The sequence below is a fragment of the Brachionichthys hirsutus genome, chromosome 4, assembly GCF_040956055.1.
Source record: "Brachionichthys hirsutus isolate HB-005 chromosome 4, CSIRO-AGI_Bhir_v1, whole genome shotgun sequence".
NCBI lineage: Eukaryota > Metazoa > Chordata > Actinopteri > Lophiiformes > Brachionichthyidae > Brachionichthys > Brachionichthys hirsutus.
The window spans coordinates 11055659-11069944 of NC_090900.1; the positions used below are offsets into that span (position 1 = coordinate 11055659).

The 14286-nt window shown below is 42.5% G+C and overlaps 1 protein-coding gene across 1 annotated transcript; it reads left to right on the forward strand.

Annotated features, from left to right (window-relative positions):
- Nucleotides 1–1783: 1783 nt before the first annotated feature.
- On the forward strand, nucleotides 1784–13712 carry smarcb1a (SWI/SNF related, matrix associated, actin dependent regulator of chromatin, subfamily b, member 1a). The gene is made up of 9 exons (XM_068761046.1): nucleotides 1784–1867; nucleotides 9274–9385; nucleotides 9682–9811; nucleotides 10335–10472; nucleotides 10961–11088; nucleotides 11218–11384; nucleotides 11473–11663; nucleotides 12088–12219; nucleotides 13301–13712. The coding sequence occupies exons 1-9, from the start codon at nucleotides 1784–1786 to the stop codon at nucleotides 13338–13340; spliced, it is 1122 nt and encodes a 373-aa protein (XP_068617147.1). The 3' UTR covers nucleotides 13341–13712.
- Nucleotides 13713–14286: the final 574 nt, after the last annotated feature.

The window sequence follows — 14286 nt, forward strand, 5'->3', positions numbered from 1 at the left end:
CAGCTCATTAATAATTATGAGCGTTCTCAAGACTAGTAAGTGAAGTACTGTAAATTTCTACTTTCTCTGATGCTCAGAACATTTGACACATGTTGACATATTTCGGATTATTTTTGTTCAAGTTTCCGAGACTTTAAAAAATCATCTTGTCAACCATATACTCTTCCCTGATTAAAGGTATTTACACTTTTTGCTTTTAACTATACATTAAGCTTGCTCCATTCTTTTCAAGCCCCTCCTGTTCTCAACAGGAGCATCAAGACACCATAATATCTGTAAAATCATTATTGATATCTCTCTTGAAGTTACCAACGTCAGCACGCAAGTCATATGCCAGTGCTTCTTAATTCAGTTCCTCTGAAAACATAACACTTTCAAGTACCTCACAAAATAAAAGTAACATATATACAAGGCTCAGTTATTTCATTAAACTGCTGGTCAGATTTACAGACATACCTTAAAGGCAGTTTCGCTTCCCCTGTAGTGTTTGGTTGGAACAAAAAATCTTCCTTAATTAAAAAGCGATGTCTGTTCTCTGTTCCAGAGTTTACCCAGTTGAACACGGTAAAAGCAACGTTTTTGCAGCAGCTCCATCTTTTCTTTTGGTATGCCTGTGCTCTATGAGAACCTGAACATTGTGCATATGAGTGGAACTCAAACTGAATATCTGGACCCAGGTATGAGGTTTATTTCGGACTGGTCTGTGTATCGTAGCTGGTGTTGAAAATGACGTGATGTTTGTGAATCTGTGCGAGTTTGAACAAACAGGCTGCGTTTACAAGAAAAAAAGCTAAAAGAAACTGGAAACCAGCTGTTTTTTTTTTGTCTGTGCTTGTTTGTTTGTTTCATGTTTTCTTTTGTTCCCCTGATCTGTGCTCGGGTGCCATTTTGCAATTTTAACAAAAGGATTTCCAAACTTTTTCTAACTACACGCTCTTCGTTTTACAGTTATTTTACTGCTTGTCCTAAAACATGAAACCATGTAGAATACAAACTGATTATGTCATTGTTTATTTATTGATTTGTATATATAGATTTTGTTTTGCAATGTACATTCTTTTCTTTCTTGGTTATAGATTAATATATTCATGTATATATGAATAAACATTAAGTTTATAAAATGAAACCCCTTGTTCTCTTTACTGTTGCCTCTTTCCTGTAAAGATTTGGGAATTGAAATGGGAATTTGTTTCAGTGGAATCTGCAGGACAGAAACTGAAGTAAAATATTGATGTGGATGTCTCCTCTTTTCTACAAGGAAGTATGCTGTTGAATTTTCCTGTAAGACTATTTAGGTTTTACTCTAAAAGTATTTGATGCTCCAGATGTTCCAATGATGCAGTGATCAACTGTTGAAGAACTGCATGACGTGTGTGTATATGTATGTCTGTCTATGTATGTACTGTATGCATGTACATATATATATATATATATTTGTATTAAATATATGTATATATTGTATGGGTGTGTATATGTAGGTATACAAATTAAGTGAAATGGGTATGTAAATGAAATAGCCCATTTTTATATGATGCAATTATATAAAGTTAATATAGTTAAAAGATATACATCAAATGAAATATACTTATAAAGTTTTTGTTGGAGGAATACAAGTATCAGAGACCTGGTCTTCTATTGTTTAGAATCACTTAATTGACTGACTAATAAATGTTAATCATCATTTAATACTGTTTTGACTACTGTACAACGTCATCTCTCTGCGACTGTACGTGCTTGTCTCGCGCCTGCGCAGTTGGACGTAGCTTTGTTTTTACACTTCAATATGGCGCTGAGCAAGACGTTCGGACAAAAGCCGGTCAAATTTCAGCTTGAGGAGGATGGAGACTTTTATATGATCGGATCAGAGGTTGGTGTTTCACTTGTCTCCCAAACGTTTGCTGGAATGATTTACTAATGTGACGAATGTATTGTCTAACGAGGTAGCCTGCTGACTAGTGTTACGGGGGGCACAGAGGGACAAGCACAATGGCGAAGGGTTACAAGTATTTATTACAAAATTACAGATGGGAAGTCACTCTTCACCTTATCCCGTATTGCCTGCCAGTCCCCAGTCCACCCCGAATAGCACCGCACTACAAGGCGGAAAAAACCCGCAACGTCAACACTCCAACTCACTGCAAACTTAAAAGCAACACACCACAAACCCATGCACTAATAAAACCACACGTAAAAATAGGATCGGGTATGGTGGGTATTGGAGTGTCAACGGGATACAAGGGAGGGAAGTGACAAAACAAAAGAAAAGAATGAAACAAAAGAATAAATAAACAAAAATAAAAATAGGTAAGAGAGTTAGTCCGCTCGTACAAGCTTACACAATAAACAAAACACAGATGTACGACACTGAGCGGACTAACTCAAAACAAAACTCAAACTAAACTTAATACAAAAAGACAGCAGGCAGCGGCGACATGAACACTGAGGCGTCGTTCTCCCACGCCCAGTCATTCAACCCTTACGAATCCGAGCTCGAATCACTCCGGTCTTCAACAGACCCGGCTTAGCTCATCAGATGCTTCGACCATGCATGTGGGCCCAGCAAACAATCTGGTCACCCGACAGGAAATTGGCATCATCTTGGCCAACAGCCACTCCCTTTTTAAGGAGAAGCGCCCCAGGAGAGGGCGACACCCTGTGGTGGCCTCCAGCACATTCACCCCGTGGTGTCCCCTGCTACATTCCTCCCCCGCAGCGTGCATCGGCGACCCGACGATGTACTCAAATCAGCAAGTTATTCAAGGCTTGACCTGCACCGACTGAGGCAGTCGATGCGGATTGGAATGCTGCCCAGCTGTTCTCCTCTCAGACCTCCTGGGCCCAGAAACTAAAGATGCATCAGTTTCTCCCATGGGTTCTTGGTCTGAAAGAACCTGATCAGACACATTTCCAGCATTACAGTTTCCACTCTCTGATCCAGGGAGGGATTCGAGTTCATCCTGGTCTATGACAACATTGGTCAGGTCACCATCAAAGGGAGGATTCTCGTCAGAGGGAGGATTCTCTATCCCCCCGGCTCCAGTCTCCTCCGCCCCTCTACTTTCAGGCACACTCCTCATCTCAGCCCTATGTATCTGTCGCAGAGGACCGTCCTGACCTGCAGGTGCTATAGAATACACTACTCCTCGAGCCGGAGGTGGACGGACTATTTGATATGGAGCTGGGTCCCAAAAGTCCTGAATCTTATTCCGACCCCTAACTGCATGATTTCGTGTGTATACTAGATCTCCCTGCTCAAAATCCGGCGCCACGGGTACATCCTGATTCCTTGAGTCCCTCTGAGCCACTTTGTCATCCACCCTTCGTTGTACCATCTCATAGGCTGCCGCTAGAGATTTTTGGTGTTCTTCTACCCACTCTTCCATAGGAAGGTCCTCCCCCTGGTTGTTTCCAACAAGAGAGTCAACGGGCAGCTGTGGCTCCCGCCCAAACATTAAAAAATACGGTGTCCTGCCAGTAGTTTGGTGTACAGCGGTGTTGTAAGCAAATGTCACTTGTGCAAGATGGCGAGGCCACCTGCGTTTCTGTTCGGGTGGCAGGGTACGCAATAAATCATGCAAGGTGCGATTGAAACGCTCACACTGGCCATTCCCCTGGGGGTGGTATGGTGTAGTGCGGCTTTTCTCGATTTTATATAACCTGCAGAGCTGCTGAACCAAACTACTCTCAAAATTTCTTCCTTGGTCCGAATGAATGCGACCCGGGACACCAAAAACCTGAAACCAATTTTTTACCAATGCCTCTGCAACTGTACTAGCCCGCTGGTCTTTAGTAGGTACAGTTTGCGTGTACTTAGAGAAAACGTCAGTCATTACAAGGACGTTTTCCCTGCCGTCAGTGGAGAGCTCTAAAACTGTAAAATCTATTGCCAGAATCTCATGAGGCCGTGACGCCTTGACTGTGCCCATGTACGTTTTGACTTTTGGCTGCACAGCTTTCGACAACACGCATCTTTCACAGGTTTTACACCACTTCTCTATATCAGAGTACATATTTGGCCAGTAGTGACGAGCACGCACCAACTGAAAAGTCTTTTCTATGCCTTGATGACCTTGTCCATCGTGAAGGGAGCGAAGAATGTTTTCTTGCAAACACTGAGGCAATACAAGTTGCTCAAGCTCAGCCTGTCCATCTGGGGTGCAAACACGGCGATAGAGCACCGACTCTCTCTCTCTGAGACGACCCCACTGCCTTATCAACTCCCTGGTGCCCTTAGTAAACTTATTACGCTCCCTAGCATCAGGCATCCCACCTCTCTCCCAACACTCCAAAAAAGGGCCAATATTAGGATCCTGATGTTGGAGTGTGACAAGATCAGACCTTAATAACCCAGGCAGCGTACTGATCTCTTCCTGCAGCCCCAGGACCCCTTCGACAACATCAGAGCTAGTCTCAGACTCCCTTAAAATGGCATGTTGGCGGGACAACGCATCCGCATTAGTATTTTGTGAGCCGGGACGGTATTTCAGTGTGAGGTCAAAGACTGCCAACTCGGAGGCCCATCTCTGCTCCGTCGCCCCAAGCTTTGCTGTGGCCAAGTGACTTAGTGGATTATTATCCGTAAAAACTGTACATTTATTTCCCAGCAGGTAATCCCTGAATTTTTCCGTTACAGCCCACTTCAGCGCCACCAACTCCAACTTCATGGAACTGTAATTTTTCATGTTCCGCTCCGTGGGCTTTAGGCTACGGCTCGCAAAAGCTATAGGACGACGCTTACCCTCATGCTCCTGGGAGAGAACAGCTCCTAACCCTCCGTGACTGGCATCTACTTCCAACACAAAAGGTTTCTGGAAGTCTGCATAAGCAAGAACAGGTGTAGTGATTAACGCCTTCTTAAGAGTCTGAAAACTCTGCTCACATTCTGCATCCCAAACTTCGCTCAAAGGTTTTTTTGGCGTTTTTCCTTTCCTGCCAGGAGGGAGGAGCCTAGCCACTAATCGATTTAAGGGGGAAGCCATGTTAGAAAATCCTCCCATAAATCTCCTGTAGTAGCTGGCAAATCCCAAAAATGAGCGAAGCTCGGCCAGGTTAACAGGACGCTTCCAGTCACGCACCACGGCTACCTTCTCCGGATCAGTAGAAACCCCCTCAGCTGACACCACATGGCCCAGGTACTTTACACGTTTTTGGAAAAAGTGGCACTTTGAAAGCTTCACCTTCAACCCTTGCGTTTTGAGTCGAGAAAAAACCTGGTCTAATCGTTGCAGATGTTGCTCTACAGATGATGAAAAAACAATAACATCGTCCAGGTATAACAACAGAGACTGATGACGGCAGTCTCCAAACAGGCGCTCCATGAGACGCTGAAATGTACTTGGCGCATTACATAATCCAAATGGCATGCGATTAAACTCAAACAATCCGAAAGGTGTACAGAATGCAGTTTTTGCCTTATCTTTCTCCGCCATCTCAACTTGACTGTACCCACTTGCCAAGTCCAGGGTTGTAAACCACTGGGCCCCGCCCAAAGCATCAAGGGATTCATCAATTCTAGGTAAGGGAAATGCATCCTTCCTAGTTCTGGCATTTAATTGCCTGTAATCGACACACATCCGTAAGGAGCCATCCTTCTTCTGTACCAACACAATTGGTGATGCATACGGACTACTACTTTCTCTAATAATGTGGCTCTGTAAAAGTTGTTGAACGTGGGAACGTGCCAAATCATATTGGGAAGGAGGAATGCGTCTATAGGGCTGCCGTACTGGTGTTTCATCCAATAGTGGGATTTCATGTTTTATTAAGTTGGTACCGCCCACATCTAGGTCATTCCTTGCAAACACTTGGTTGTATTTTAATAGCAAATCGCTGGCTTGCTTTTTTGCCTTCCCTTGCAGATTTTCAAACTCCGGCCAATCCAATACAGTGTCGTCGACAGCACTCTCCTGACTGGACACATATGCCATGCAACTCTGAGAGTCAATGGAAACCTGTATCTGCGGGTCAGCCGATACAACAGTGGCTGTTTGAACCGTAGCAACAACTCTTCGAGGTGTCAACCATACGTCTGTTTTACTCACATTAGTAATGGGGACAAATGCCTTGCCCTTTTCTGCCTTTACTAAAGAGGGAGAAACCAATAGCCCCTCAGGTAAACTGCCCTCTCCAGGACCAAGAGGCTCTACGAACAGGTCTATAGGTTGGTGTAGAGGCATCTGTGGACATGTTACCGGGACATAACAGAGGCTACCTGCAGGGACGCAGAATGGTTTCTTACCCTGCACTCTGATGGAATAAGGGTCCGGAGAGTTGGCCATGACCTCCATCATCTCGCAGTATCTGAGGGCCAGCCTCCATCCACGAGGGGCTGCTGTGAGCACTGGCGCCTCCCACAGGTCGGGACCATATCTCTTACACAGCTCAACATAAAGAGAGTTCAAGACATTCATTCCCACCACCCCAGGAACATGCGTCTTTTTCTCTTTCATGTAATGGTCGCTCGGATCTTCAACAATCAGTACTCCCAACCGTGGAAGCGTCACACCCAGCACAGTAATATCGAACTCGATATAACCGAGGCACGGGATTTTTAACCCATTTGCAGCCCTCAGACCCAACCAGCCACAGTCTTTGAGTTCTTTATCTGACAAATGAGAAAATCTTTGCTTGAAAGAACTTTCAGTTAGAGTTGTTACCATGGATCCACTATCCAACAAAGAATTTACATTGATCCCATCAAAATCCACCTCCCCCTCCAAGCACTCACCAATCAAAGTAGATACATTTGGACATTTGGACTTGGAACTTATACACTCACTAGAGCCCTGCAAAGCCCCCACCAATGTCTGGCTCTGAACACTGGCGGGTTCTAGTTTCCCGATGACTTTGGGAACTGGGTTCCATCTTTAGGATGGATTGTAACCGCAGGACAATTACGTGCAATATGCCCAACTTCGTTGCATCTAAAACAAATTGGTCTTCCATCTGCGGCTTTTGAGGGTCGAAAGTTACGTACTCTTGGGGGAGGCGCACTACTTGGGACCAAGGCCTTCATGACCAATTCCAACTGCGTCTGCTGTGCCTTCAACAACGACACCAGCTCCCCAAACTCTGAAGGACGAGACACAGCACTTTCGCAGGAGACAGACATTTCATTTAATACTGAAGCATTATTGTATTTGGATTTGGGGGACTGATTTTCCTGTTGTGCCATCCATCTTGTGGCTTCACCTCTAACATCTCGTATAGTCCAGTGGGGGTTAGAATTCACTAAATCTCCCAGTCTCATTCTGAGTGCCTGGTCTCTCACCCCATCACAAAACTGGTCACGTAAATCTTTAATTGCAACATGCACATCCGTCTTGGAAACCTGATCCAGTAAGTCCATTAAAGCATGTGAATAATCCAGGAAAGACTCTCCCTCTAGCTGTTTACGGTTGTAAAATTTACGTTGTAATGTAATACGGGAGTGCATGCAACCATACACTGCCTTAAGAACATCAAAAATGAATTCGACATTCTCTCTTTGAACAGCCGACAAAAACTTTATCTCTGTACGGGCAGCGCCCTCTAGGTGGTCAAAAACTATTTGGGCACGTTCTTTCTCAGTGCGCCCTCTCGTTTGCACAAAGTCTCTCACTTTCTCGATCCACTCGTCCAGTGTTAGCGCATCGGAACCATCCACTTTACCCGAGAACCGAGGCATTCTTCTGTCCTGCTGCACGTAAATAACAGAGTCTGTGTGTCTCACATTTCGTGCATCTCCACCCGTTGCTCCAAATGAGGTGGAGGGCATTTCTGGATGCGTGGCAGCTTGTGCAGTTCTTAACGCAGCCAGTTCATTCTCCAAATCCTTGATTCGCTGAGACATGGCCTGTCTATCCGGCTCCTCCCGAGCCACGCCGCTGTCACTTCCTGAATCCATGCCAACGTCACAGCGCGACGAGGAATCACTGCGCTGCTGCCGCTCCTGCTGTCTTACCAAACAAAAAAAGTCACTTCCCCCTGTTTTGCTTTGTCGACAACGCCAAATGTTACGGGGGGCACAGAGGGACAAGCACAATGGCGAAGGGTTACAAGTATTTATTACAAAATTACAGATGGGAAGTCACTCTTCACCTTATCCCGTATTGCCTGCCAGTCCCCAGTCCACCCCGAATAGCACCGCACTACAAGGCGGAAAAAACCCGCAACGTCAACACTCCAACTCACTGCAAACTTAAAAGCAACACACCACAAACCCATGCACTAATAAAACCACACGTAAAAATAGGATCGGGTATGGTGGGTATTGGAGTGTCAACGGGATACAAGGGAGGGAAGTGACAAAACAAAAGAAAAGAATGAAACAAAAGAATAAATAAACAAAAATAAAAATAGGTAAGAGAGTTAGTCCGCTCGTACAAGCTTACACAATAAACAAAACACAGATGTACGACACTGAGCGGACTAACTCAAAACAAAACTCAAACTAAACTTAATACAAAAAGACAGCAGGCAGCGGCGACATGAACACTGAGGCGTCGTTCTCCCACGCCCAGTCATTCAACCCTTACGAATCCGAGCTCGAATCACTCCGGTCTTCAACAGACCCGGCTTAGCTCATCAGATGCTTCGACCATGCATGTGGGCCCAGCAAACAATCTGGTCACCCGACAGGAAATTGGCATCATCTTGGCCAACAGCCACTCCCTTTTTAAGGAGAAGCGCCCCAGGAGAGGGCGACACCCTGTGGTGGCCTCCAGCACATTCACCCCGTGGTGTCCCCTGCTACACTAGCAACTAGCTGGGTAGCTCACAAGGCTTCGTCTGAGCTAGCTGAAATAAAATAACTTGTTAGCTAAGAGTGTTTATCTGCTGCCTTTATTTATATCGTCGTGTAGTGTTTGTGGAGTAGCTTATATTAAAATACTGCATCAGGTTAAACAGCCTTCCCTCTCACAAAGACTCGCTTTGTAGTACTATCTGGTCTCAATAGGGAGATGATAATAATGATGACTGTCAGTAATAACAGCTAGTTGTAAGTAAACTAAAATCGTAAATGTCAAATAAATTGCAGTAAAAAATTATAGTCTGATAAATTAAATTATACTTGGTTGCATTCTGTCTCTGGTGACTCTAAATTTTGATACGATTTTTTATTTTTACTAAAAATGTATTTTGTTTCCAGCTGTTTATCAGCGTAATCAATTATAATAACGAATACAGGAACTGAAACTGACTGCAGTTATTAATTAATGATGACAGCAATCCTTAATCAATCACCCCTCTTGATTCTTAATTTTCTTTCTGTGTGTATTTGTGTGTGTTCAGGTGGGAAACTACCTCCGTATGTTTAGAGGCTCCCTGTATAAGAGATACCCGTCGTTATGGAGAAAACTGGCATCAGTAGAAGAACGAAAGAAAATAGTTGAATCATCGCACGGTCAGTGCAATGCTGTCTAAATAGATCTTCTGTTTAACGGGGTTGTGCAACGCGTTGAATTCTAATTTTTGTTCTTATCCCTTTCCTGTAATGAAAAGGTGCTGTATAATTTGTTTAAAATGTTTATTGTTTTCTCAATCAAGCCAAACTATGGATGCATTTCTGTCTTTTGAGCAAAGGTTAACTAAACAACTAGCTCTTAATCGAGTGTTTCTTTTTAAATTACAAGTGAGTTCCGTCCTCTGTTCCTGTTGGATTCTGTTTCTCTGTTGATTTTCTCTGTTTTTGTTCTTCAGATCATGGCTACACTCAGCTGGCCACGAGTGTTACCCTTTTGAAGGCTTCAGAGGTGGAAGAGATCCTTGAAGGCAATGATGAGAAGTACAAAGCTATCTCCATCAGCACTGAGCCTCCTGCCTACCTCAGGTACCTCCGCTACAATCACCTCTGAAACATTGTTGAGACGGGAGAAAATAAATATATTAAGTGTTTGTAATCTTAAATCGATTTGTATTTAAGAAAGGCTCCTCGGGTTCCACAGAATTTTTGAAGTTGATTTTTTTCTAATCCAGCAGAGTAATGTATAAATTACTGGTGGGAGCCACTTCCTGTAATCTTCTCATGGTTTATAAAAAAACAGTATGTCTGCTGCAGTTAAACTAAAGAGCAGAGCGACAAGAACCGAAAGTCTTTTTTATTTTATTTTATTTATTTATTTTATTTTAGCAAAACCTTGCTCAGGTTAAGTCATCCATGATGCCTCAAAACCAAAGAAAATCAGTACTAGCATGCTTTTAATGCAGTTTGCAGCTAATACTGGCATCTGTGTTGATGCGATTAAAAATGTACCTCATGTCTTCATTAAAATTCTTTCGTTTCAGATGGATCAAAAAGCATTGTGGTTTTTTATTGTGATTTCTACAAAGCTGTTGTCGTCTTATGTTACCAGAGAGCAGAAAGCAAAGAGGAACAGCCAGTGGGTTCCCACCCTGCCCAACAGCTCTCACCATCTGGACGCTGTGCCATGCTCCACCACCATCAACCGCAGCCGTCTGGGTCGTGACAAGAAGAGGACGTTCCCTCTTTGGTAGACAAAATGAATTTGCACAGGGATTGTGTCTGAACTCCATCTTGTTTGCTTGTTCACATCAATGACTGATGAATGATGAAGGAACTCGTTGATGGAAAAAGGTTAAATGACTTCAATTTCATGTGAATTGTGCAAAATGTAAAGATGGGAAACATTAATAATTTCCTTCACCTGAAAAGCTACCACCAATCCGTTTTATTAATAAATTACAAGCCAAAATAAACTTGATTGTTTTGTTGAAGTAGATGAAGCACTTGTTGTTTTGCCATGTTGGCACAGTTAAGTGTTAAATATATGCTGAACACTGTTCTAAAGTTCATCTAATTAGTCCTCTGGGTCTAAAGCGTATTGAAAACAAACAAAAATTCACTTTCAAGTATTGATATTTCACATATAACTGATAATTATGATGCACATAGAATGAGTCCAGTGTTTGATCGAGCTGCTGTCGGTACGTTTTTGTCCTGTGTTTTTATGTTGCCCAGCTTTGATGACCATGATCCAGCAGTGATTCATGAGAATGCCACTCAGTCAGAAGTCTTGGTTCCGATCCGTCTGGACATGGAGATTGAAGGGCAGAAGCTCAGAGATGCTTTTACCTGGAATATGAACGGTAATTATCTGAACTCTGAGAACATGATGCCAATGGGAAGATGTCAGTCCTCCTTGTGAAGACACAATGCAATGCATCAGGTGTCCATCCCAGTACTCTTTAAGAAAAGTCTCCTCTTGAAAATTTCAGAGAAGTTGATGACCCCTGAAATGTTTGCCGAGATCCTTTGCGATGACCTGGACCTCAGTCCTTTGGCGTTCGTCCCCGCCATTGCGTCAGCCATCCGACAGCAAATTGAGTCTTATCCGACTGACAGCATCCTAGAGGACCAGGCAGACCAGAGGGTCATCATCAAGGCAAACACTTTATACCATCTTTTCATCAGTTTAACTTCAAAACATGACAGCTGTTTTTCATCAGCCGTTGATCCCTGTCGCGCTCCAGTTGAACATCCACGTTGGCAACATCTCTCTGGTGGACCAGTTTGAGTGGGATATGTCTGAGAGGGAGAATTCTCCAGAGAAGTTTGCTCTTAAGCTTTGCTCTGAGCTTGGCCTGGGCGGAGAGTTTGTCACTACCATTGCCTACAGTATCCGTGGTCAGCTGAGCTGGCACCAGAGGACGTACGCCTTCAGGTATCCGTCCACCAAAATATGCGACTGAAAGTTTGTTTCCTCGCATTGGGTATCATGGCTGCCTTTCTATATTGATGGTTTTTATAGTATCCGATTCAGTCTCAGCTACCAGCCCATTTCTTTACGTAAGTTGACAAGATTTCAGGGTAAATGTAATGTAATAGTCTTTGCTCTGGCTACGTGCTTGCAATCAAGGTTTCCTTCAAAAAAAAAATTCAAACTTGGATCAGGTTTCAGGATGAATTTGTGATTTCATCCACTGTAAATATTAAAAGAAGAGTGGTAATCAGGCCGCTGTGTATATATGTGATGTTGTGAAATGTTCTGAACCTATAAATTCAGTGGAAATATTAATGGAGGACCGCATTGAAATAAACAGGCTGTTGATGTTGTTTTTTTTTTTTTTTTTTTTATTGTTTCCCAGTGAGAACCCTCTCCCCACAGTGGAGATAGCCATTAGGAACACAGGCGATGCTGACCAGTGGTGCCCCCTGCTGGAGACCTTGACCGACGCAGAGATGGAGAAGAAGATCAGAGATCAGGACAGAAACACAAGGTGCGTTAGTTTGGCAGAGATCCATAATAGATCCAACAACTTCGGATAGTCATCAATTTACTTTATTGGTTTTATGTCCAGGGCTGCCTTAAAAATAAGACCTCATTGTGAGTTTCTGTCTGGCTAATAGAAAATCGATAACCGTATGCTTCAGTACGTGATCTCCATCAGAAGATCATCCAGACTGTTGAACAGTAGGGTACAATGGCTATTATCATTATATACCATGCCAATGCATCATAGATATATTTAGCTCTCAATCACTTGATCATTTGTTCTGTAAAATATTCATATTTATGTTTAGATGAGCTGAACAGAAAGTCCCCACTTTTGCAATGTTTACTGAAAAAAAGAATTGAAAACTTGTTGATCAATGTAGTCTTCTATCATGGTAAGATTCTTTTTGATTAGCCTGTTCATTATTTTCTGGATTTGGCAATTTGTACATAAAATTTAAAAAATAACAACTACATGGTCAAATGTCATTGAAACGTCTGAAAATGTCTCGATTTAACAAATTAAGAGAATACAGTCCCCAAAGAATGTTGTAAAATAAATTATTTGCCAATTAGTCAAGGAGTTGATCAAAAGAAACTAAGAACAGTGTTGATGGGACATTTAAGGAATTTAATAACACCAAATAATCTGATTTGTTCCTCATCTCTGTTTCATATTTTTGTAAACTGAATATCTTCAGGTTGTGGACAGTTAACCTGACAAATGTGAGCACTGAGACAAATAATTATTTTAGTTTATTTGTAAAAGATTAATACTAAATTATAGTACAAATATGGTTTCATCTTCTGCAAAGTCAAAAATATGCCATCATTGACTGTTTTGAAGACAAAATAGAGAAATGCTTTTCACCATTTGTGGCATTTTATAGACTCGCTAATCAGTTCAAAATTGGTCAACAGTGTAATCGGCACTGAAAAGCTCTAATTTAAAAACACCACCTTAAAATATTGGAACTTGGGATGGGAGTGTTTTATAAATGAAACGGTACCAGCAATAATCACAAAATAAATATTATTTGTGACCTTTGTTAAGGTTCTGACTTTGTTCCTTGCCTTCTCCACAGGCGAATGAGGCGACTGGCGAACACAGCGCCTGCCTGGTAGATGAATCAGCATCAGCGACCCCTACAGGAACCATGTTCATCTGCTTGAGATTAGTTTGCAACATTAGCAACAAAGATGTCCCTCCATCAGGCACCGAATGTCTTTTCAGCTTCAGTCAACCATCCTTTTTTAAATGTTTTATTATTATTATCAATGTTCAAATTCAGATCCCCCCCCCCCGGTAGACAAAAAAAAAACCTCCCTCTTTCATGTTCCTCTCATGACCCTCAGCGTGGAGGTGCTGCTCTCTCACTTTGACCACTGACTTTCTTTTTTTGACCAAAGAGGGAGAGGAACCACACAACCAGGCTCAGCTAATATATTATGTTGTATTTGTGTCTTTTTGTACATTGTAATAATTCTTACAAAATAAAAAGGTGATAGATCTTACTTTTCTGTCCGTAATATTGATGTAAAAGAAAATAATTGGTTATCTGCCATGGTGTGAATCAGATTAATTTGAGAATCTACTGGAGTTATTCCCTGACACATTCTTGAACATTTAGAAATATTTCATATTACCGCAACTGGAAAATATGAATTTTTAAATTAGCACGAAAAGCACACGCCTTTTCCGTATCACGCCCCCTCCCGTCCCTCCTGCGACAAAGAGGTCACAGACAGTTTCTGGCCGAAATGGATGAACAAACATCTAGTTCCATAGCAAAGCTTCCTTCCCGGTCAGATATTTCAAGGATACGAATATTCTGCAAAGTCAGCAAAGGGGCTTTACATATTTTAGTGAAGGCTTTTTTCATTCGGTGTTGATGCATTTTTGTCGAAGAACGGAGGAAATAACCACTATATGCTTTGATATCAAAAGCTGGCATAGGGTGATTACATTTTCAGGAAATTTTGAGAATATTAGCAGGAACAGATGATGTCACCACTATATGCTTTGATGTCAAAGCATATGACATAGGTTTCATCACCCTATATGTTTTGA